This window comes from Engraulis encrasicolus, chromosome 19 (assembly GCF_034702125.1).
Source record: "Engraulis encrasicolus isolate BLACKSEA-1 chromosome 19, IST_EnEncr_1.0, whole genome shotgun sequence".
NCBI classification, from domain to species: Eukaryota; Metazoa; Chordata; class Actinopteri; order Clupeiformes; family Engraulidae; genus Engraulis; species Engraulis encrasicolus.
The window spans coordinates 34,531,343-34,552,199 of NC_085875.1; the positions used below are offsets into that span (position 1 = coordinate 34,531,343).

Consider the following 20,857-nt stretch of genomic DNA (forward strand, 5'->3'; position numbering starts at 1 on the left):
GGCAAGCTCAAAACAAGACAAAGCAGAGAGTGTAAGATCGGCCAGGTCAAGCAGATCAAGCAGAAAGACCATGGTAGAGGTAGTGATAAAAGAAAAGGATAAGAGTCCCTCTGCCTCCTCTGCATCGTCTGCTGTAGACAACCGCAGTAAATCACCAACACCCAAAGCAGAGGACGCTTCGAAAGAACCAAGGCCAAAGTCAAGCGCTTCAGTGCGAACTGAGAAATCAATAAAGTCGCCCACCACCCATATCCCCAAATCAAAAAGTACACCCAAGCTCTCACACTATCTAAATATAATAGTCACAGAGACTGACACAGATGCGAAGAGCGAAAAAGGCAGTGTCAGGTCTGTTAGGTCTGTCAGGTCATCCAGAAAAGCAAAATCTGTCAAATTTGACAAAGATCCACCCAAAGAAACAATGCAGGGTGAAGAATCAACAGCAAATGCAGTGTCACAGAAATGCTCAAGCCCACCCCAAGAACAATCGAATAAATGTACACCACCTACAATACGCCTTGCTTCCACATCTAGCGATAGTGTCTTATCCAATGCACGCTCAGCTGCAGATCTCCTACGAGGGCCGTCTGAAAACACAAGGCCGGAAAGCAGGAATTCACACAGAAGCCTAGCTAAAGGACAGAAAGAAAATGACAGGCTTGAAACAAAAAGCAACAGGAGCAGCCGAAGTGCACACAAAAAGATTAACTTGTTGGAGATGGACGGGCAGTCCTCTTTAGAGCTGGTACAGTCTTGCCTACCAAATGCATCCCCCACTGATGTTGTGCACGAGTGGCTAAAGAACATTCCAGTCGATGGCCCAGTGTACCAAATGGAAGATGAGACTGACACTGAGGGACCACAGAGGACGGATTCTGTTGAGCGACTTGAAGACTCGATTCAAAATGACAGTGATGAGCTTGAAGATGAGCAGCATAGCAAAACAGAGGAGAATGAGGAGGAGAATATTGATCCATGTGAGGAGAAAGAAGATGCAACAGAGGAAACCATTGAGGCGAAAGATGATACTTCTGCCGGTGAGGGAGATATCAACAATATTTCCGATGATGCAGCGACCCAGGCAGAGGAAGGCAAGATTGAGGAAACCAAGATTGATGGTTTTCCAAAGCGAGCCCACTCTTCTGTCCAAGTTATGAAAGCACTTTTGAGCCCCAAGCTTGACAGGTGCAATAGTCTCCCAGAGGTCTCCCCTGCATATGGCAGGAAACTGAGTAGATCTGCAGAAGGCCTACTAGACTGCCTCGCGAAACTGAGACTAATAGATTTAGATCCCGCAAACAATCCAAATCCCAAATACACTGAGATCATGACCATCCTTCAAACACTTTGGCTTTACAACCCCGCTGAGTGGGATTCAAAGTCAAGCAGGGTCAAAGATGATCCTTCAGCTGAAGACGACGCCAATCCCAGATCATCCTCTGGGGTTGATGTCAGCAGTGGGTCAGCCGATACGCCTAAAAGCATGACCAACAATGGAGCAGAGAACGTTGAGTCATCAGCAGAAAATAAGCTTGACGAGCAGGAGGCAGAGGCTGAGAATGAAGAGGTCGTTTCAAATGCAGATACTCCCGACGTCGCCGCAAGAGTCCAGGGGAGTCAAGAAATTTCCGAGAAGAATAATGAAGCTGATACTGGAAATGAGGCGACTCAAAGTGGTGAGACTCACAAAGAAACTACTGAGGAACCATCTGAGTCGCCGAACACTAGCTCTGGAAAGGAGAGCAGATCAGCCAATGACAGCGAGCGGCCAGAGGGCTCAAGCTCAGGCACACCTCCCTCCACAAAACAAGCCCAACTTACCAGCAGAGTCTCCCTAGAACCAGATCCAACATGGGTCTTGAGTCTCCTGAAAAAAATAGAAAAACAGTTCATGAGTCACTATGCCAGTGCAATGCAAGAGTTCAAGGTACGCTGGAACTTGGATGACAATGCAATGCTTGACACCATGATCAATGAACTGAAAGTTGAGGTGCAAAATAGAATACAGAGTAGCATTAAGAGGGAGCTTCAAAAAATTCAAGGTCGAGCTGGGAAATCGCCAAGGCCACCTTCGTCAAATCTGTCTAAAGACTCTGTCGTAACGGATCAAAGGCGACGGCGCTTGAAAGTCATGCGCGACCGCTCACTCAAGGTTTCCAACAGCAATGGCAGTGACGCGGCGTCTGGCACCAGTTTCAGCGACCAGCGAAGTGATGATGAGTACTGCCCATGCGACGCTTGCGTGAGGAAGAAAATGGAGGCCAAGCAGGTGATTCGCGCAGAAGTCCTGAACACCGCCCCAGTGAGGATGGAATTTGACCTTAGAAAAATCCTTCAGATAAAAAAGGCTCCCCCACCACCTCCTAAGGTGGAGCCACCACCACCAGCACCCACACAACCAGAGAGCGTGCCCTCAGAGGAAAAACAACAGGATAGCAACTTGGATGTGGTGGAGGAGGAGCCAGAGCAGGAGGAGGAGGAAGAAGCTCAAGAGGAGGCTGATGCTGAGGCAGAGGCAGAGGAGGGAGAGCCAGAGGAGGGAGGGGAGGGAGCTGAGGAGGAGGCAGCAGCTGAGGAGGAGGAGGAGGGAGGTGAAGAAGAAGCAGAGGAAACGAATGAGAATCTCGAAGCAGAGGATGGGGAAGGGGAGCAGACTGCTGGGGGGGAGGATGTAGAGGCGGAGGAGGAGGAGCAGGCGGGAGAGGATGCAGATGAGGGTGAAACAGCCAGCGTTGTTCATGATGATGGGGGCCAGGAGGAGGAGGATGGAGGAGCTGAAGATGAAGATGCTCAGGATGAGGTTGCAGATGAAGAAGGGGATGATGCAACAGACCAGCAGCAAAGTAAGGATGAAACTGAAGACAATGCCATTGCAGAGAAAACACCAATGGACGACACAGAAGGAGACGTTAACCAGGTCGATTCCACTGAGGCTGCGGATGAAATACAGGAAGAGCTGGAGGAGGCTGAGGAAGAGGAAGAGGATGGCGGCGAGGGTGACACGGCAGTTCAAAATGACAACGAAGCAGAGGAGAACGAGGAAGCTCAGGATCAGGAAGAGATTGAAGATGGAGGAGAGGAGGAGGAGGAAACTACAGTGGTGGCAGACAGTAAAGCACCCAAGGGCAAATCATGGGAGCAGTTCAGACACCGCCAGATGACTAGGACGTCGGTTGAATCACAGACAGGATCGATGGACTCGATGGAGCTGCAGTTGGAGGCCAAGCAGATTGTCCAGTCCGTTTTTACGAACATTCAAGGAGGCCCCAAAAGAGACTGGGATGAAACAGGCTCCTCCTCATCTTCAAAGAAACGAAGCCGGTCTCCTGCTGCAAGGGCCAATAAACCACGGAGACCCAAGGACAGTGACATCAAGGTGGATGATGACCTTGAGTATTAATCTGACCCCAGCACAGACCCAAAATGCATAATGCACTTTAAAAAACAGACAGAAAAGACTGCACTCCTGATTATTGCTCGACACATGGTTGCCCGGTGTTTATGTTAGAGACCAATGTATCAACAGTACATTCAGTTCTGTGAGTAGGGCGTTACAGAGCTGGTCGTACACTCAAAATGTACAGTGTTTGTAGAAATTGTATTTATCATGACTTTTTATGATGTTAAGATATACTCAGTGCATTACATATATTTTATCCAATGATTACCAGGGATTTTAGAACTATGTTGTGAAGCAATGTATCCTTGTCATTTCATAAAATCGATACGTGTTTTCAGAGAAAAGACAGCACTATATTAATCATACATATTATTGCTGTTTGTGCACAACACAAAACAGCTTTTATGCTCTCAGAGGGTACATGAAAGGTCATTTCCCCACCTCAGGGAGTTTGGATGAAACTGTTTTATTTCAACAGATGAAAATGATTCAGCCTCTGTGTTTCTAAAGGTTGTATTTTGTCTTTCAGTAACAGAGAGAACTAATGTGTACAGAAGCACCGTGTTCTAAACCAGTCTCTCATTCGTGAATAAGTGTCACTACGGGTATGTCTGTTCCCAGACTATATTTTTCTCATGGTGAAAGTACTGTATATGTGATTTACAGTCAAGGGTTTCCTGATAAAGAAAGAAAAAAAATGTACTGTAACTGAACATGCTGCAATGGTTTGAGTGTTTGAAAGAAGTTCTGGAATGTGTTTGTATTTGATGCTGCTTACATTCTACTTGGTATTTTACACCTTTAAACCTTCTGATGAAAGGGATGTACTGTATGTTGTCTGATGTAATATTATTTAATATTTTAGTGTACTGATGCGCTTTGTTATTAAATAAAGCATATCGAACTGAACATGCCACAGAATTGTCTAAAATGTTGGAAATATGGAAAGCATGCCTCAAAGTATACCACTTTTACTTCTTTCTGGAAAGGCTTAAAAATGCATTTTATATTGATTGTGTAAATGATATGTAAGATATTATCAATATTAAACAAGTCAAAGCATAAATACAATTACATAACTGAATCCTGTGATTGCTAGCTAAATGCCTGTCTGTGTGTAGCATACTGCGTGCAGACCTAGTGTCCATACAGAGCTTATGTCCTGGTAGGGGTAGGGTCTAAATACTTGCGCCATTGTAATCCCCTCGCCACGGCTCTCTTCGCTTATCTTTAGCGGGCAGATTGGATTGAGGCGCTCTTGTTGCATCACACCCTATCTAGGACAGCCAGGTGTATTAGTTAACGTCTCCAGGAGACTACAGCTATAGCTGAGAGAGAGTGTCAATCCCAAACAGAACAGTCAGACTGCTGGGCCGTGTCCAATTACACTTTCCCTTTCATGGTGAAAATGACTCTTTAAAACTGTGAGCATTTCACTTCTGTGTCTTGAATCGTGTAATTTTACATCTTGGCTTTTTCAGCCAGCTAGTGTTTCATTTTGGTGGCAATATAAAGCATTTCAGGTTGAAATTAATACTCCACTTCAATTCTGACAGAAGGCTTGCGTTGTCATTCAAGGTAAATAACATGAGACATGCTCCAAAACAAGTATAGAGCCATCTGGTGGTGTTACTAGGTACAGTCGATAGGCATATAGGCACTTAACATAATAGCGTGTTCATGTGTGTGTGTATGTGTTTTACATATTACCAGAATGCCTTAACTGTATGCCGTATGAAGATGTTAATTTTCATGCACTCGTACTGTACATGTAAAGGCAAAAACACTCAATGGGAAACAACTGTAAAACAGCAAGGAACCATACGATATATGTTCTTATTTTTGATCCCATGTATAGTATGTTAAGTAGGCTACCCCAAAGGCCAGGAATTGTTGTCACAGTACCTCTCATGCCTTGTATAAGAATGTACCCTACATGCGAAAGCAAAAGCCCACCTGGGAAACTCCAATTGCCATTGTCATTGTGACACAGCACTCCATGAAATTGCATTTATGACTCACCCGTGCAAGGGGGCAGCCCCCAATGGCGCCCCAAGGGAGCAGTGCGGTGAGACGGCACCATGCTCAGGGTACCTCAGTCATGGAGGAGGATAGGGGAGAGCACTGGTTAATTACCCCCCTCACCAACCTGGCGGGTCGAACCGGCAACCTTGGGGATACAAGTCTGATGCCCTAACCGCTTACCCATGACCGCCCGTACACCTATAGACCTAACATAGCATTTGGAAGAACAAACATAGCCTTGGCAAGTCACGAAGGATCATACCTTCTTAACCTTACAAATCCCCAAAGAGTCAAACAGGATAACAATGCGTCTTTATTATTCTGGTCCATTAGCTCTGGAGCGACAGGTGTGAAAATCATGAATGAGCAATGAGGGTCTTTGCATTTACACCTCGGGACAACAGGCTTTGCTTTGTAAGCCTAGGTTGTACAGACGATTTGACTTTTAATCTCGTCAACAAGGCTCGTCCCTCATCACATGCATCAGCTAGGGGTCAAGCTTAGGGTCACAGGATTCCAAGGGGTTATGTTTAGTACCCTTGGAATCACAAACTGTTTTTTATTCTAGATCGATTCAGAGTCAACCAAAGATACAGAGTGTGTGATTTATGTAGGTTTATAATAAAAAAATATATAGCTGTAAAAAATAAGCTGTAAATTATTTCCAACACACTCAATACAATTACATTTTACTCCTCTATATTGTTGACATTGACAGTTAAACAATACCACATATCACATCCTCCATTTTAAAATAACTGCAATAAAACATATCGTTTTAGGTATGCAATAATGACAGTCGGTAATGTAAACATGCAGCAGTGATGATTAGATCAGATTACATTACACTTAGCTGACACTTGTATCCAAAGCGACTTCCAGTTATGTAGGTTCAGGGAATTGGTTACAGGCCCTGGAGCAATGTAGGGTTAGTTGTCTTGCTCAAGGGCACTTCAGCCATGGATGAAGGTGCTGGTAAGGGTGGGTTAAGAACCTGCAATCTTCTGATCTAAAGGACAGTGCAGTGCTCTAACCAATGAGCCATGGTTGCCCAATGATAAAAACAAGAATCTTAAGCAAAAGACCACACCCACCAATGGTACATAATAATCAATCATTGAAATCAAGTGATTAAGACAACTTCTACGATTTCGATCACAGGAGGGCCGTCAATGGCTTGCAGAGGTCAGACAGGCCTCCACCACATCCCTGATCACAGCACACTCACTCAACTGGGCCTGAGCCTGAGATACAGAGCAGCCTGTCTGGAGGACCACCAGAGCAGTGGGGACCACCTGGCAAAGGACAATACACACACACACACACACACACACACACACACACACACACACACACACACACACACACACACACACACACACACACACACACACAGCAGTCAGTGAAAGGTGACTAATTAACACGGCTATCCAGGCCTGGACTGGTAATCTGGTATACAATGCACTGGTTTTCTATATACAGTATTACCACATTGCAGTTCAAGAAAAAAAACACCCCAAACTATCATTCTCTCTCTTAAAGTAATACAATATTGTGGTGTAGCATAAAACAAGGCACTACTGTGCAGCTGGGTAAATGTTCCTGAAAAGAAATGTAAATATTCTGATTGCTTTTAACCCCAACTTATCCTCTGATCACCTATAACCCCAGCCACGATGCCAGGTGGACTCTTGCCAAATCACACTGTTATTTTCTAGTTGTACATGGGAACTGTGGCCTTAGGTGGGTCCACTTCAAAATGCACCAGGAACATGCTGCCCAACAAAGCAAAAAGGTACTAACTCCACTGTTGTTGAAAATTAGTTATTGTCATTTTAATAACACATTTATCAAAATATGATGCTAAATAAAATGATTGATCTGTAAAGAATGTGGTAATATATGTGGCACCCTGGGGTGCCACGGAAACGGGGCTGATAAATAAATTATGTAATTTAACACATACAGTATATGTCCAAATGAATAAAGTATTGCTTAGTCAGTGCTCAGTGGAGTCTTTCACCTGCCATTTACGCACAATAAAGTAAATTTAGGTTGCCCCAGTAAGCTCCAACTTCGAACGTAGGTTGTGTGACGTCTCCAAATGTGTTACTTTTCTAAGCTTTTGTGGTATCCGATGTGATGCCATGTTACAGCTTGTTGCTTAGGGGTGCATTGAAAATGTTCAGTAATTGAAAGGGTGCCTCGCCTAAAAAAAGGTTGAGAAACACTGATATGGAGTAACACAACAGCCACATGTCTACAATCTACCACAAACTACTTAGCCTGGACAACAGAATAACCTAGAAGGCATTTTATTCCGTTCGGAGCTATGCACAGTATTGCCTTTTTGGCTTTGTAGCGCAGCATTGTGGAGATATCTAATGGCCGTGCTGTACTGTACTCGGGGCAGGAGTGTGGGAGAACTAGGGCCCGGGCGCTTTTTTTTTCTCACGAGGGTGCGGGGCCCACCAGGAATTTCCAACTATGCCAGATTGCCTGTGAGTCCAGCCTTGACTGTACCGTACCCTGTCGCCGGTGTTGGCTGCCAGCGTGTGGCGGCTGATGTCTGCTGTGGTTATCTCCTGGCTCAGGTGCTCGACTCTGTACAGCGCCTTCAGGAGCACCTGCTCACCCTGCATCCACGAGCAGCCGGTGAACCTCTGACAAGCAAAGCAGAGGACAGAGCATTCAGGCCTCAGAATATACATTACCAAAGGACAGAGAATACAGAGTATACAGTAGAAAACAGAGGACAGAGCGTTCAGGCCTCAGAATATACATTACCAAAGGACAGAGTATACAGTAGAAAACAGAGGACTGAGCGTTCAGGCCTCAGAATAGAACAATAATAGTAGAGAATAGAGTAGTGGTGTCATAATGGTAGAGCATTATAAAACAGTGCACCATTGGCAATATACTTCAGGAGAGGAAAATACTTGGTGTGCACTAGGGCTGCACAATTAATCGAAAATGTATCGAAATCGCAATATCAAGAGTATCGCAAAAATGACTGATTAATTATCGCAAACAAGTAGAGCATTTCTGTGCAGTCCAATCACTTACTGAATGTGAACAAAAGCGCAGGAAGCTCGTCATGACCAAAGCCACTCCCCCCACACAGACCGTTAAATTAGTGACAAGAAAAACATTCAGCTATATTTCTAAATATCGTTTAAATATCGTTATTGAGGTATTGCATGCTGTTATCGAGTATCAATTTATTTCTGATATCGTGCAGCCCTAGTGTGTATTGAATTATATGGTAGCAGGGTACACAGTGAAGATAATACAGTAGTATGGTAGTACAGTACAGTACACAGTAAATATACCCCATGTTACCAGGCTCATTTTTTTATTTTGTAGATATCAATTACAAGAAATTTGAAAACATGCATATCTGCATGCATAACATGCATAACTGGTCTGTACAGTATATAGCATATGTGTGCTGGTGATCATGTATGCAAGTAGTAGTGAAGGTAACTTTACTTAACTGACTTTACAGCAGATGGTTGCTTTATCTCTTATTTGATCATATTTTTTTCCAATCACCAATCTAACTTTTATTTTGGTAGGAAACATCGGTTAATACTTGAAACAAGACATATTCTCAATCTGTCTGTCTATCTGTCTGTCTCTCTCTGTCTGTCTCTCTCTGCCTGTCTCTCTCTCTCTCTCTCTCTCTCTCTCTCTCTCTCTCTCTCTCTCTCTCTCTCTCTCCCCACAAGGTATTTTTTGAGCCTCAACAACAACAACAACAACAACAACAACAACAACAACAACAACAACAACAACAACAACAACAACAAGTATTTATATAGCACAATATCACAACTACACAGTTAACTCAATGTGCTTTCATATATACATGCACAATAGCACATTCCATGGTGTATTGCTGAGCATTATACCTGCAGTATGCCTATGGCTCTCCTGTAGAGCTTGCTGTTGGTGACCTTGAGGTCTATCATGTAGTTCTTGAAGACCTTCCCCTTCAGGATGTGGGCGCCGCTGCTGATTGCATTCAGCATCCACTTAGAGGAGAGCTCCCACTGAAGCCTCTTCAACAACACACAAGGGGGCATGCAAGGAGACAGCCAATGAGGCGATATCATGGGGGCACGCAAGGAGACAGCCGATGAGGCGATATCATGGGGGCACGCAAGGAGACAGCCAATGAGGCGATATCATGGGGGCACGCAAGGAGACAGCCAATGAGGCGCGATCATGGAGATGGTGGCCATGCCAACAATAGAAATAGGCCGTGAAAAATATTTTGGTAAGACTTTATGTTAACACAGTTTTAATTACAGTGAACATACTCATTAGGTTCAGTTGAATAAATTGTGTTATAGTAATAACCTGTAAGTACAACTGTAGTACATGTTATTACATTGTACTCACAATATGTATTTTTGTGTGTCTATACCAAGGCTGCCTTGGGCCACAGTTCAGCCCTTTGCCTCCCTGGAAGAATTCATCACTTTGGCAAAGTATTATAAAACCACATGATAGTGCATTATGGTCATTTTTGTTATTATGGTATGTACTAGAGTTGTACTTTTCCATTTACATGTTATTCCAGTTATTTCACTGTATCTAATGAGTACGTACACTGTAATTAAAGCCCTGTTACAATAAAGTGTTACCAATATTTCTTATTTTCTTATTTTTTTCTGCAACGCTTATTCATTCTTATTTATCCTAATTATTCTGGGACCAATGGTGATATAATGGTGAAATAAATTGAAATTGAATCTTAAACATTTCCCATCAAATGTAAGACAATATCATTAGCATTGTAATAAGCCAAGAGTAAAGTATGCATACCATCAAGACGCTATCGTCTGCATCACCAGCAGGGGGGATCCAGGTAATTTTGAGGATGTTTGAAAGGAAGATGTCATTGATTTTTGTCTGAAATTAAACATAGTTAACCCCCCAAATTCAGCCTGGTGAGTTAGCCTAAACAATGTGCACTTAAGACAATGAGATGAAATTAAGTGGTCAGTTTTACTCACAGGAAAACTATGTCCTCTGTGTTCATGGCAAATGGCGTGTACATTTGAGGTCTTTCGTTTGACCTGATCAGCTAGTTTCCCAACATCTCCGAAATCATCTAATTAACAAATAAACCTGTAAGTTACTTTAACGTATTAACAGATGGATACAAATAAACATACCATTAACAATGGTCAAAGATACTTAGAGTTTGTCTGAAAACCATTATTGAGTTTGAGGTCAACTCAGCTTCATTCTAACTCGTTAAAGCCTGAAAATAAAGACCAAGTCTTCAAAACCTACCATCCACTGTGAATAAGAAGATGACCATGTCATTCTCTCCCAGGTTGGGTAAAATGTTGTCCACAAAGTCCCTGTGGTCAATAGAGAATTCTGAACCCTACAAAGAAATTATAAAACAGTCAGATGAATTCAGAGGCATTTCACTGCAGTCTTTTATTGCTGGTTATACTTTACCCTGCAAAACAGTAACTGTAAGTTTCTTTGGATAAAAGTGTCAGCTAAGTGTAATGTAATGTGATATTTTTACATTGTGTTTTACAAACCAGAGAGGACAAGTTTCCCTCTTTATTGTTCATCTCGCTGAAACCCCCGCTGACAAATCCTCTGATGTCCTGGAGGTCTGGAGACAAATAATGGTGTGAGTGCAGGGCTGGACTGGGGGAGAAATAGGGCCCGGGCACTATTAGCTTAAAGGGGCCCCAAATCATTAGCGGCACAGAACTGACTCAGTGGTGGGCCACACACCCTCGTGGGCCCCTATTTTCATATATATATATATATATATCCATAGGCGCCGTCTTCATGTCAACATTGGGGGGGCCAGATTTTTTTTGGGGGGGGGGGGGGGGGGGGTATTGCGTGAAGTCAACGTTACCTCTGTGTTTCAGTGGCACATTTGCACGGCATTTAGCCAGGTCCGTTATTTACTGAATAGCCTATACAGACATTAAGACCCTTAATAGGCTACTTGGTTACCATAAAGACGTTTAGGACTAGATATAGCCTACAGTGCAAGCAAAGTAGGAAAGTTCTCCGGAGCATCTGAGGAAGATTATTCTCTGCTTTTATTTTGAGCAGTGCCGAGGATGCCACATCTTCGGCTCCGATGAAGAAATGGTAAATTCGAAACGTTGGTTTAACACTGCTCTAAATAAAAGCAGAGAATAATCTTCCAGATGCTCCAGTGGTCTTACCTAGGCTACTTTGAACTCAGCCTTCCCGTGACGCACCGGATTGCGAAGAGCGCGGCACCTTTTCCACGTTGGCAGAATGTTGGCATAAGCCTTGATTAACAAACGCGAAAGCGCATGGACCACTTCAGATAGCATGTTGTGCATAGACAACAAACATGCAAGGATTATTTTTGGGAATTAGATTGTTTAGTGCGAACTGCGTTTCAAACCTGTCTCAATCTTGCAACCGTATAGGCGTAGGCTAGTCTCCATCATTTTCGCCAGAAATTAAACGGTGCGCAATCACACAATCAGAATCGCAGATGTGGATGTGCGCGGGACTATTGTAGCCTATTATTACTGGACATCTGTATTCGACCAAACAGGTGGAATTATTACGCAGCAAATCAGACATAGCGTGCAATCTGGGGTTCAACTTGTCAATAACTTATTGTCAACCATTGGAATAGCCCCATTGCAATGAAAACTGAACAGGGGCGGGTCATGTCTGATCATAATATTTTAGATTAGGCTACGTGTCATTCAAAGCTAGGATATTACTTGTTTAGTTGTGAGAACACAATTACCTCCATGTCATGGTTGGAGTGAAATACAGCCGTTATTGAGATGGAGTTAAATACAAAATAGTGAGGCCTTTTTATTGACACCAGAAAATAAATGTTCATGTGGCCGACAAACCAAACAAAGTTGACAACTCTCAACTGGCAACGGGAATCCAACCTCGAATGAATTAATCTCGCTCTGTTACACTTCAGCAGCAAAGCCCAGAACAATGCTTGCACCGCAGTTTAACGCGATCGAAGCCATATGCCTACTAATCACCCTTGCTCTCATTAAGGACTGGCTTAAATACCCACATTTCTGAGGGACTATAATTTTTCACTTATTCAATTCATCACTTTACCTATGCTGCGCAGCCTGCAGTTCCTTAAACTTCCTGGACCATCGCAAACAAAAATCACCAGTGCGAATACAATAATCAAGCAAACACATAACACAACATTGTCCATGTACGCTATAGTCTTCACAAATAATAAACATGTTGGTCAACATTCCCACTGCTTTCTCTGCCCAAAGAGGATGGCTTTCTGCCACTCAAGTAGGCTATGCGCGCTCCCGCCGATTGGCCATGACCGATGCTGCAGATGTAGGCCCTATTCCCTGTGCGTGCTCGCTCGTACCGACGGTTCAAACACAAATTTGTTCATGAATTCACCGTTTGTGAGTTAAAAAAATGAGACAGTGAGAAAGGGGATAGGCTACAGACTTCACATTCTCATAGTGGGTTTAAATCATCAGTGAAATCAGCTATTTTTAACGTGTCATTATTGGGGTGTTTTTGCCCCCCAACTTTATTATTGGGGGGGCAAAAAGGTCCGTGCCCCCCCATAGTCGGCGCCAGTGTATATATATATATATATATATATATATATATATATATATATATATATATATATATTAATAGATAATAGATACATATTTTAATAGATATTTTAATATATATTTTTTAATAATATTTTGAAAATAGGGGCCCACGAGGGTGCAGGGCCACCGGGAAATTGCCAGATGGCCAGTACAGCCCTGGTGTGAGTGCACCGATAATCAATGAAATAATAGCTCAATACCTCAGGCATCAATAAAGGTAACAGAATCCTTTCGAGTTAAACAGTGTGAACCCGAAAGTCAATATAGAAATGCACCCGATTAAGATCCTCCTAGGCCATTTCATACATCAGATGCAATCAGTGAGAGTACATATTCTATCTACTCTCTATGCAATCTGGTCTCAGATATGAGGACTGGAGTCAGCACATTAATCTTGATTAGCCATATAGTCAGTAAGGTCTAAAGCTGCACATCAGGCTCCATACCTGCTCCAAACGTGGGCACGCACTCACTCGCATCAATTATGCCCAAGATGCCCACAGTGCTCCAGCCAAGATAGTAGACGTGGCCCTGCTTCTGTAGGCTGAGCACATAGAAACACGCACGTACACACACACACACACACACACACACACACACACACACACACACACACACACACACACACACACACACACACACACACTCACTCATGTACACACATGTTCACACATGTTTATGCACATGAATAGACATAGCGGTACATGCTCACACACACGCACACACAGACACACACACACATTGGAAATGGGTGCATGAGTAAATGAATGAATGAATGAATGAATGAATGAATGAATGAATGAATGAATGAATGAATGAATAAAGATAAGACTATGAAACATACCTCATACCAGCTTTTCCAACCATACCAGCCAAGTCTGCAGTCTTGGAGTATGTAACACCATGAACATTCTCATACTGTTTGAGGCAGTCCAAGATATCGCTGTCCAGCAACAAAATCAAAATTAATCACTGTGATGGGATGATGTACAAAATCATGTGTGTTTAACTTAGTCCAATATGTATGGTACAATTTTACCTTCCCTTCTTCAAACTTGCCAGAGCCAAAATGATGTGACAATACCCACATATTATCATAGCTCGTGTGAATATCATGTCATAGTGAGTGAAAAACGAGAAATTCGAAACCAGGTATGTCCTTGTTTCAGCAATGTCAAGATGGAGCAAAAATTTGATTACATACATTTATCTATGCATGTAAAATCAACTGAGATACTTGAAACTGATGAACCAAAACTATGGTTGTGAATCTAAAACTCCAATATTAGTCAGAGACTAAGGCAATAATTTCAATGTCTCTAAGTGCACTGTAAGTAACTGTACTACAGACTGGTGCATTTCATACGTAAGTGTTTGTGAAGCAGGCTGCTGTTTTGGGTGACCTACTGCTGGCTGATGTCCTGTGTGTGGCTGCTGCTGTGTGCTGCCCGGTGCCCCAGCAGGAGGAGGCACTCCAGTAGCAGCTTGGTGGCCGTGCCCCCTTTCATCCGCGACGAGCCGCTGATCGCCTCGGGCTTCAAACAGAATACACCAAAAGTACAGTAAGAGGAGTTCACACCTGACCATGCATCAGCTTCTTTTTCAATTACACAGAGTTTTTTTTGGCGTTCTGCATTCGTTAGTGTGTGACATTTTAAACAAGTTGAAGTGTGGTGCCTACTCTTTCAATTATACATGATTTTGGTCAGAATCCTAAAACAAGAGAAAATCTGTTTGGGTGAAGCCTACTCCATCATTTATGAACTTCAAACAGAATACATCAATGCACACTCAGTCAGTGACACTGACAGTGGTGTTATGGGTTTTTTCTTTTTTTTGGGGGGGGGGGGGGGTCAAATGTCTCAACGTTATAATCTCTCTCTGGTAATATAAAGAATGATTTGAGGAAAAAATGGATGCAGATCATTTTTCTAAGCGCAAATGACCTGTGTCTAACAGTGATCTGTGTTTTGTAAGTTGTCAAAAGGAATCAGGCAGTACAACATACCCCAACCACAGGGTTCAGAATGAAAGCCCTGTCAGTCTCCTGAACATTCAGCATCCTCTCAGTCACCTCTCTGAAGGTATGTGGCCATCCCTGAATGGGCTCGTTCCTGGGGAGTGAGTAGAGTAGAGGAGCGGAGCGTAGAGTAGAGTATCATTTATTGATCCCAGGGGGAAATTAAGATGTCAAGTAGCTTACGGACATACATAAACACAGAAGACATTAAACACGAGACATTACACACATCCTTACACATACAGTATATTAACCTTATATAGTGTAGCTCACTCTTACATACATTCAGCCCAAGGTAGCTCACTCACTCTCTGCCTCTCTCTGTCTCTGTCTCTGTCTCTGTCTCTCTCTCTCTCTCTCTCTCTCTCTCTCTCTCTCTCTCTCTCTCTCTCTCTCTCTCTCTCTCTCTCTCTCTCTAGTTGGCACAACAGAGGATGAAAAGCCCTTCATCTCTGTTTTGGCTAGCTTGTTATCATGAGGAGTACAGCCTTTTATCCTTACTCTGTCCATATGATTTTAATACCACCTATCACCAGGGCCATTTTGATTCTGTTCACATTACTAAAATGGTTCTTCTAATTGCACATTTTATTCTGTTTCTGACTGTAATTTTGGTGATGTCTTGGTCGAATGCTCAAACAAAATATTTTAACTTCCATTGTACCTTGCCATATAGGTAGGGTTGAATCCTACCAGCACAGGTGTGAATGTGTCCAAGTTGTCCAAGCAAAAGTCAAGCTGGCCAGCAACAAAGGGTGCCTTCATTGTAAAAACAGAAAATCTACTAAAACATTGCAAGCATTGTAGTGTGCAAATTACATGGGGACAATTGAAATGTATTTCCAGAAAAACAAAACAAAACTTACTGATAGACCACAGGTAATTCCGATGAAAAGAACTTTCTTCTTTCCAAGGCAAGTCTGAAAAGCATACAGAAAGTAAAGCTTAGTTGGACAACACATTGCTTAAGTATGTTTGGATCACTGAAACCTCATCTGGTCTCCACAACATACATAGTTGTTACACCAAATCTCTCTCCTCCACTCTTTCCCTGCTCCCTTTCTCCCCTCAGTTCAATAGTGTGTGTTTGGTGTACAGTAAGGCATGTTTGGTTTGGTAGCTGGCCTTCGTCCAGGGATGTTGTAACCTCTTGCTGCAGAAGGGACTATTTTGAAAACTCCTCCATCTCCTCACCTCCTTCAGCACTTGTGCTCCCAGTGAGGGATTGTCCTCTGGAGCTTCCTGGGAGGTCAACAGTGCCCTGTGGAATTTTGAGACAACATTAGAGTAGAGTAGAGTAGAGTATAATTTATTGATCCCACCATTAAGGTGTTCAGTAGCATACATACATAAATACAGAAGACATAACACACTAGACATTACACATGTCTGTAAGTGAGCTATACATGGTTACCGGTAATATAGGTGTGTAAATATTATGGCTGGGACATTAATGCATTAATTTCGATTAATTAATCACACAAGAATTAACGCGCTTAAAAAAAAAAAAACTCATTTTAATCGCACTATAATATAGCTACATAGTTCTGGATTAGACCAGTGTGGAGGGCAGCATTTCGCCTCATGTTGAACAGTCTGCTGAAATTGAGAAGAGTTCTCTCTTCTTTTAAAACTGAACAATATTTTTAGATTAAGCTTATTTATTGTCATTATTCAAAATCCATATGAAAAAAAATACTTTTCACTGTGTACAAGTCAGATATTTAAAATGCGATTAAAATGCGTTAAATTCGATTAATTAATTTCAAAGCCTATAGATTACTTCCATTAAAAATTTTAATCGAGTCCCAGCCCTAGTAAATATATTAACCATGTATAGCTCACTCTTACATACATACAGCCCCCTCTCTCTCTCTCTCTCTCTCTTTCTCTCTCTCTCTCTCTCTCTCTCTCTCTCTCTCTCTCTCTCACACACACACACACACACACACAGACACAGTACATTACAGCTAAGCTCCAGACATACGCCATTATAAACCACTTCAAAAACTGAAGTTATCACGTGTGTGTGTGTGTATAAAGAACAGCAGGAGAGAAATTGCTCACCTATCTCCTCCAGCAATAATGTAAGTGTAGACTGGCTTTTGGTGACGGCCTGCAAGTATCCTGTTGAATGTGTTCTAGGGGGATCATTTTTTGTGAGAGCGTTTGTCACAGGTTCTTGGTAACAAATTAATGTGATATGACACAGAAGCTGTCCATATAAAATACAATAATGTAGGCCTTAAAATAATCATATTGGCTATAATAACCATGGAGTGAGTGAAGTGAAAGCGAAAATGTTTACAAGATAATTTACCGACAAGAGGAAAGCGATCCGTCCAGATGTCCCACAGCCACTGAGGACAATTAAGGAATCCTCTGGGTTCTTTGAAACAAGAACAGTCTGTAAGCAAGAGTTCACTACTGTTCCAATGTTTCCTGAAGTGTTTAAGCAGGCAAGTAAAGGGCGTGTGAAGATCATAGATCACATACTATTTAACATAAGCTCTGCAGCATCACTGGACAACCTGAACCTTTATCGTCAGAGACAGAGCAAGAGACAGAAACAGAGAGACAGAGACTTGTGTGTTTTCTTGGATTTGGTTGGAGGGATGCTCATGGAACCTGTTCAGTTCTTGCCTATTCGTTTTTCATCAGACAATTAAAAAAAAACAGCTGCTATAAGCACTTGTACTGAAGACTTGCGCTGACCTTGAGGATAGCTTTCACCCTCTCAGCCACTTTCTGCAGTTGTTGGACCACTGACTCACTCAACAGCCTCTGCAAAAAACAAAAACAAAACACAGCATTGCTTTTTGGCAAGGGCAAATTACATGAAAAATAGCTGACATCAAATGAAATAAAAGGTTGGTTCTGAGTCATGACAGGAATAAAGGTAGTCGCGGTACGTAGTGTGTTCTTATATCCACTGCTGAGTCAGAGGGAGACTCATTCATAATGTCTGGAATTTCTTAAGTAAAACAATCATGACTGAACAAAGCTTAAACACACACACACACACACACACACACACACACACACACACACACACACACACACACACACACACACACACAGAGGGTCGCTGACAGCTTTGGCTGGACCCGGGACGAAGACCTCTGAAAGGGCCCCAAACTCCATCAATACAATGTAATGAGGATCCGATTCTGGGCCCCCTATCTCCCTGGGCCCAGGACAAGTGAGGCCTTTGTCCCCCCCACTGTCGGCTTCCCTGCGCACACGCGCTCGCACACACACACACACACACACACACACACACACACACACACACACACACACACTCACACACACACACACACACACACACACACACACACACACACACACACACACACACACACACACACACACACACAGCTCCCAGCTATTTGCTTCCCAGGGTGGTTGTGACTGAGCAGTCCTCAGTGTGTCCTGACCTTATAGTGGGAGTCAGGCTGAAGGTCTCCCTGGAATACCTCAGCATCACACTCCTGCAGCACGCGGACAATCTGCTCAGGTCCCGCCCTGTCTATGTCACGGGACAGTGGATTGGATTTCTCTGTGACAGGCAACTGCTGCTCGTAACCTGGAGACTGTCAGGGACAGGGAGGTGCTGCTGTTATTGTTGCAGCCAGATCTGTGTGTCCTATCGAAATGTCATTTCATTACAGAATAGAACATCTTCTATTTGTCACTGTAACAAGTCAAGGAAAAATAATGGTGACATTATCCCCAAAGAAGTGTAATGGGCCCCATGGTTACCAAGATAAGTATCTAACAAAAAAAACAGGCTACTGGAAAACTTACACTGTTTAGGATTGCTCTTCATTCTAAGGTTCATTTTCATTAGGCTATATTATTGCCTCAGTCCACTATCCTTCTATTTAGCCTGTTAGCTAAAAACAAATGTAAGCTTAGTTGGCCTGAGGATTGGCCTTAATGCGATGCCTTATTCAGGTGCAGTAATAAGCCACTATTACAGTCTTAAATAATTCAAAAAGCCCACAAAATCAATAGGGTACAAACAGAAAACTCAACTGTTCGATCAATTGATTTGTTGCTTATTTTCAACCACTGAAAGAAGATAAATAGGAAATGGCTCTATTGATCTTGCTGTGCGCATTAGCTTACACAGATATCTGACATTTTACCTCCCATTCCTGTGCTGCTCTGCTCCTGCGATTTTGTTCCTGGTGTCTTGACATTGTATAGTTACAGAATAACACCTTCACAGAAATATTCTTCTGATTATAATATAAGTCTTTGGTAGCACGTGCAGTTTGTGACGTATGGTCAAGCGACGTCTCTTCGAAATGAACGTGTCTTGAAAAGTTCCAACTTTGTACTTTGAACTACGATAGCCTTGACTGTATTCTACGTCAGGCAGGTCTGTTTGGTGATTGGCAGGGACCACGACTGTAACCTATACATATTGTGGTGTTTTTATAATGTTCTGCCTCAATGCGTCGAAGAGGTGCCGTTCACTTGTGAATCACCATTAATGCAATGCACCAAGTTCAATTATGATACTGAAACCCCAAATTTAGGACTTGCTTCAGATATGCAACAAAGACGGCGGTTTGATGGCCATACTGCTTCACCGAAGCTGTCAAAATCAAGAAAGGGGTACATGCATGCATCACAGGTCTCAATGAGACGTCACTCGTCAAAACAGTGGCGCACGAGACCCAGCCCACCTGTGGGATGGGAGATGATCCGCGTGTTCCGCAGAGGACTCTGACAGCTGAGGGGTTACTGGGTTATTGATATGCAGAATGCGTGCGAGCGCATAGCGCACGGGAGAAATAGTTGAGGTTGTGCGCAATACAGGGGCTCGGACGCCATTTGTGTTTTCGCCATTTCTCATGCGGACGGAGTGGTCAGTATTTCCGATTGTGTTAACCTTCGTGAAGCCGACTACTGCTCCCCTGGCCCCCAGGGTCCAAATCGAAGAGGACCCTTGCGAAGTCTGCTGATGCTCGGAGTTCTATCGTAACCAATTCGCCGGGCAACGTGCGTAATTAGGCTAGAGCTATAGGGGCACAGCGCGTGAGCTCCATAACAGGTGAACCTCAGAAAAACAAATTCGAAGCAGTGGAATGTCAATGACCAGCGGATATACGTGGAAAATTTGGAATCAGAGATCCAGAAGGTCATGCACTCAAGTCACCGGTGACATATTCTGAACAGATATGACGGAGATATGAAAGAGTCCAAACTTCTCCGTAATCAAGACGGCGAGCAAATCATCACCAGCATCACCTGTCAAATATCGCGCTGGAGATCCTGACATGTGAAATGAGATGAGGTGAAGGACGAGTGTAGACTACGTTCGAGTTTTTTTTTTCTTTAAACAACGGCGGCACCGCTTTGGGGGAAAATGACTCCCATTTTTCTACATATGGTTTTGACGCTGTGTGGATGTCACATACTCCATACGGGGGCAAGTAAGTTCACCGGTTCTTTCAATTATCTGTTCATCTTGGAGTCTTTTGTTCACTTTTTTGCCATGTCTTTCCACTGTGACAATGTTCCATGAGTTGAGTAAAGTACCTTTCATTGATCCCAGGGGGAAATTAAGGTGTCCACTGTCCAGTAGCATACATAGCCTACATACATAAATACAAAAGGCATAACACACTAGATATTACACACATCCTTACACATATATAAACCATGTATAGCTCACTCTTGCATACTTACACCCCCCCCCTCTCTCTCTCAGAGAGACTGTATGATTGTGCCAGAGTTGAGAATTCAGCT

At 43.0% G+C, this 20,857-nt stretch overlaps 2 protein-coding genes across 2 annotated transcripts; one reads left to right on the forward strand and one right to left on the reverse strand.

Moving 5' to 3' along the window:
• Nucleotides 1-718: 718 nt before the first annotated feature.
• Nucleotides 719-3,400, forward strand: LOC134469854 (retinitis pigmentosa 1-like 1 protein). Its single transcript, XM_063223882.1, has 2 exons — nucleotides 719-2,527; nucleotides 2,654-3,400. The coding sequence occupies exons 1-2, from the start codon at nucleotides 719-721 to the stop codon at nucleotides 3,398-3,400; spliced, it is 2,556 nt and encodes an 851-aa protein (XP_063079952.1).
• Nucleotides 3,401-5,739: 2,339 nt separating this feature from the next.
• Nucleotides 5,740-19,380, reverse strand: gckr (glucokinase (hexokinase 4) regulator). Its single transcript, XM_063224156.1, has 19 exons — nucleotides 19,246-19,380; nucleotides 18,532-18,687; nucleotides 17,807-17,875; nucleotides 17,412-17,480; nucleotides 17,159-17,232; nucleotides 16,286-16,352; nucleotides 15,958-16,011; nucleotides 15,756-15,850; nucleotides 15,080-15,185; nucleotides 14,479-14,606; nucleotides 13,916-14,014; nucleotides 13,518-13,615; nucleotides 10,996-11,072; nucleotides 10,733-10,829; nucleotides 10,450-10,547; nucleotides 10,259-10,345; nucleotides 9,340-9,489; nucleotides 7,954-8,088; nucleotides 5,740-6,720 (listed from the first exon to the last, which is right to left on the reverse strand). Exons 1-19 carry the CDS (start codon nucleotides 19,297-19,299, stop codon nucleotides 6,595-6,597), a joined length of 1,839 nt encoding a protein of 612 aa, XP_063080226.1. The 5' UTR covers nucleotides 19,300-19,380; the 3' UTR covers nucleotides 5,740-6,594.
• Between the last annotated feature and the right edge of the window lie 1,477 nt (nucleotides 19,381-20,857).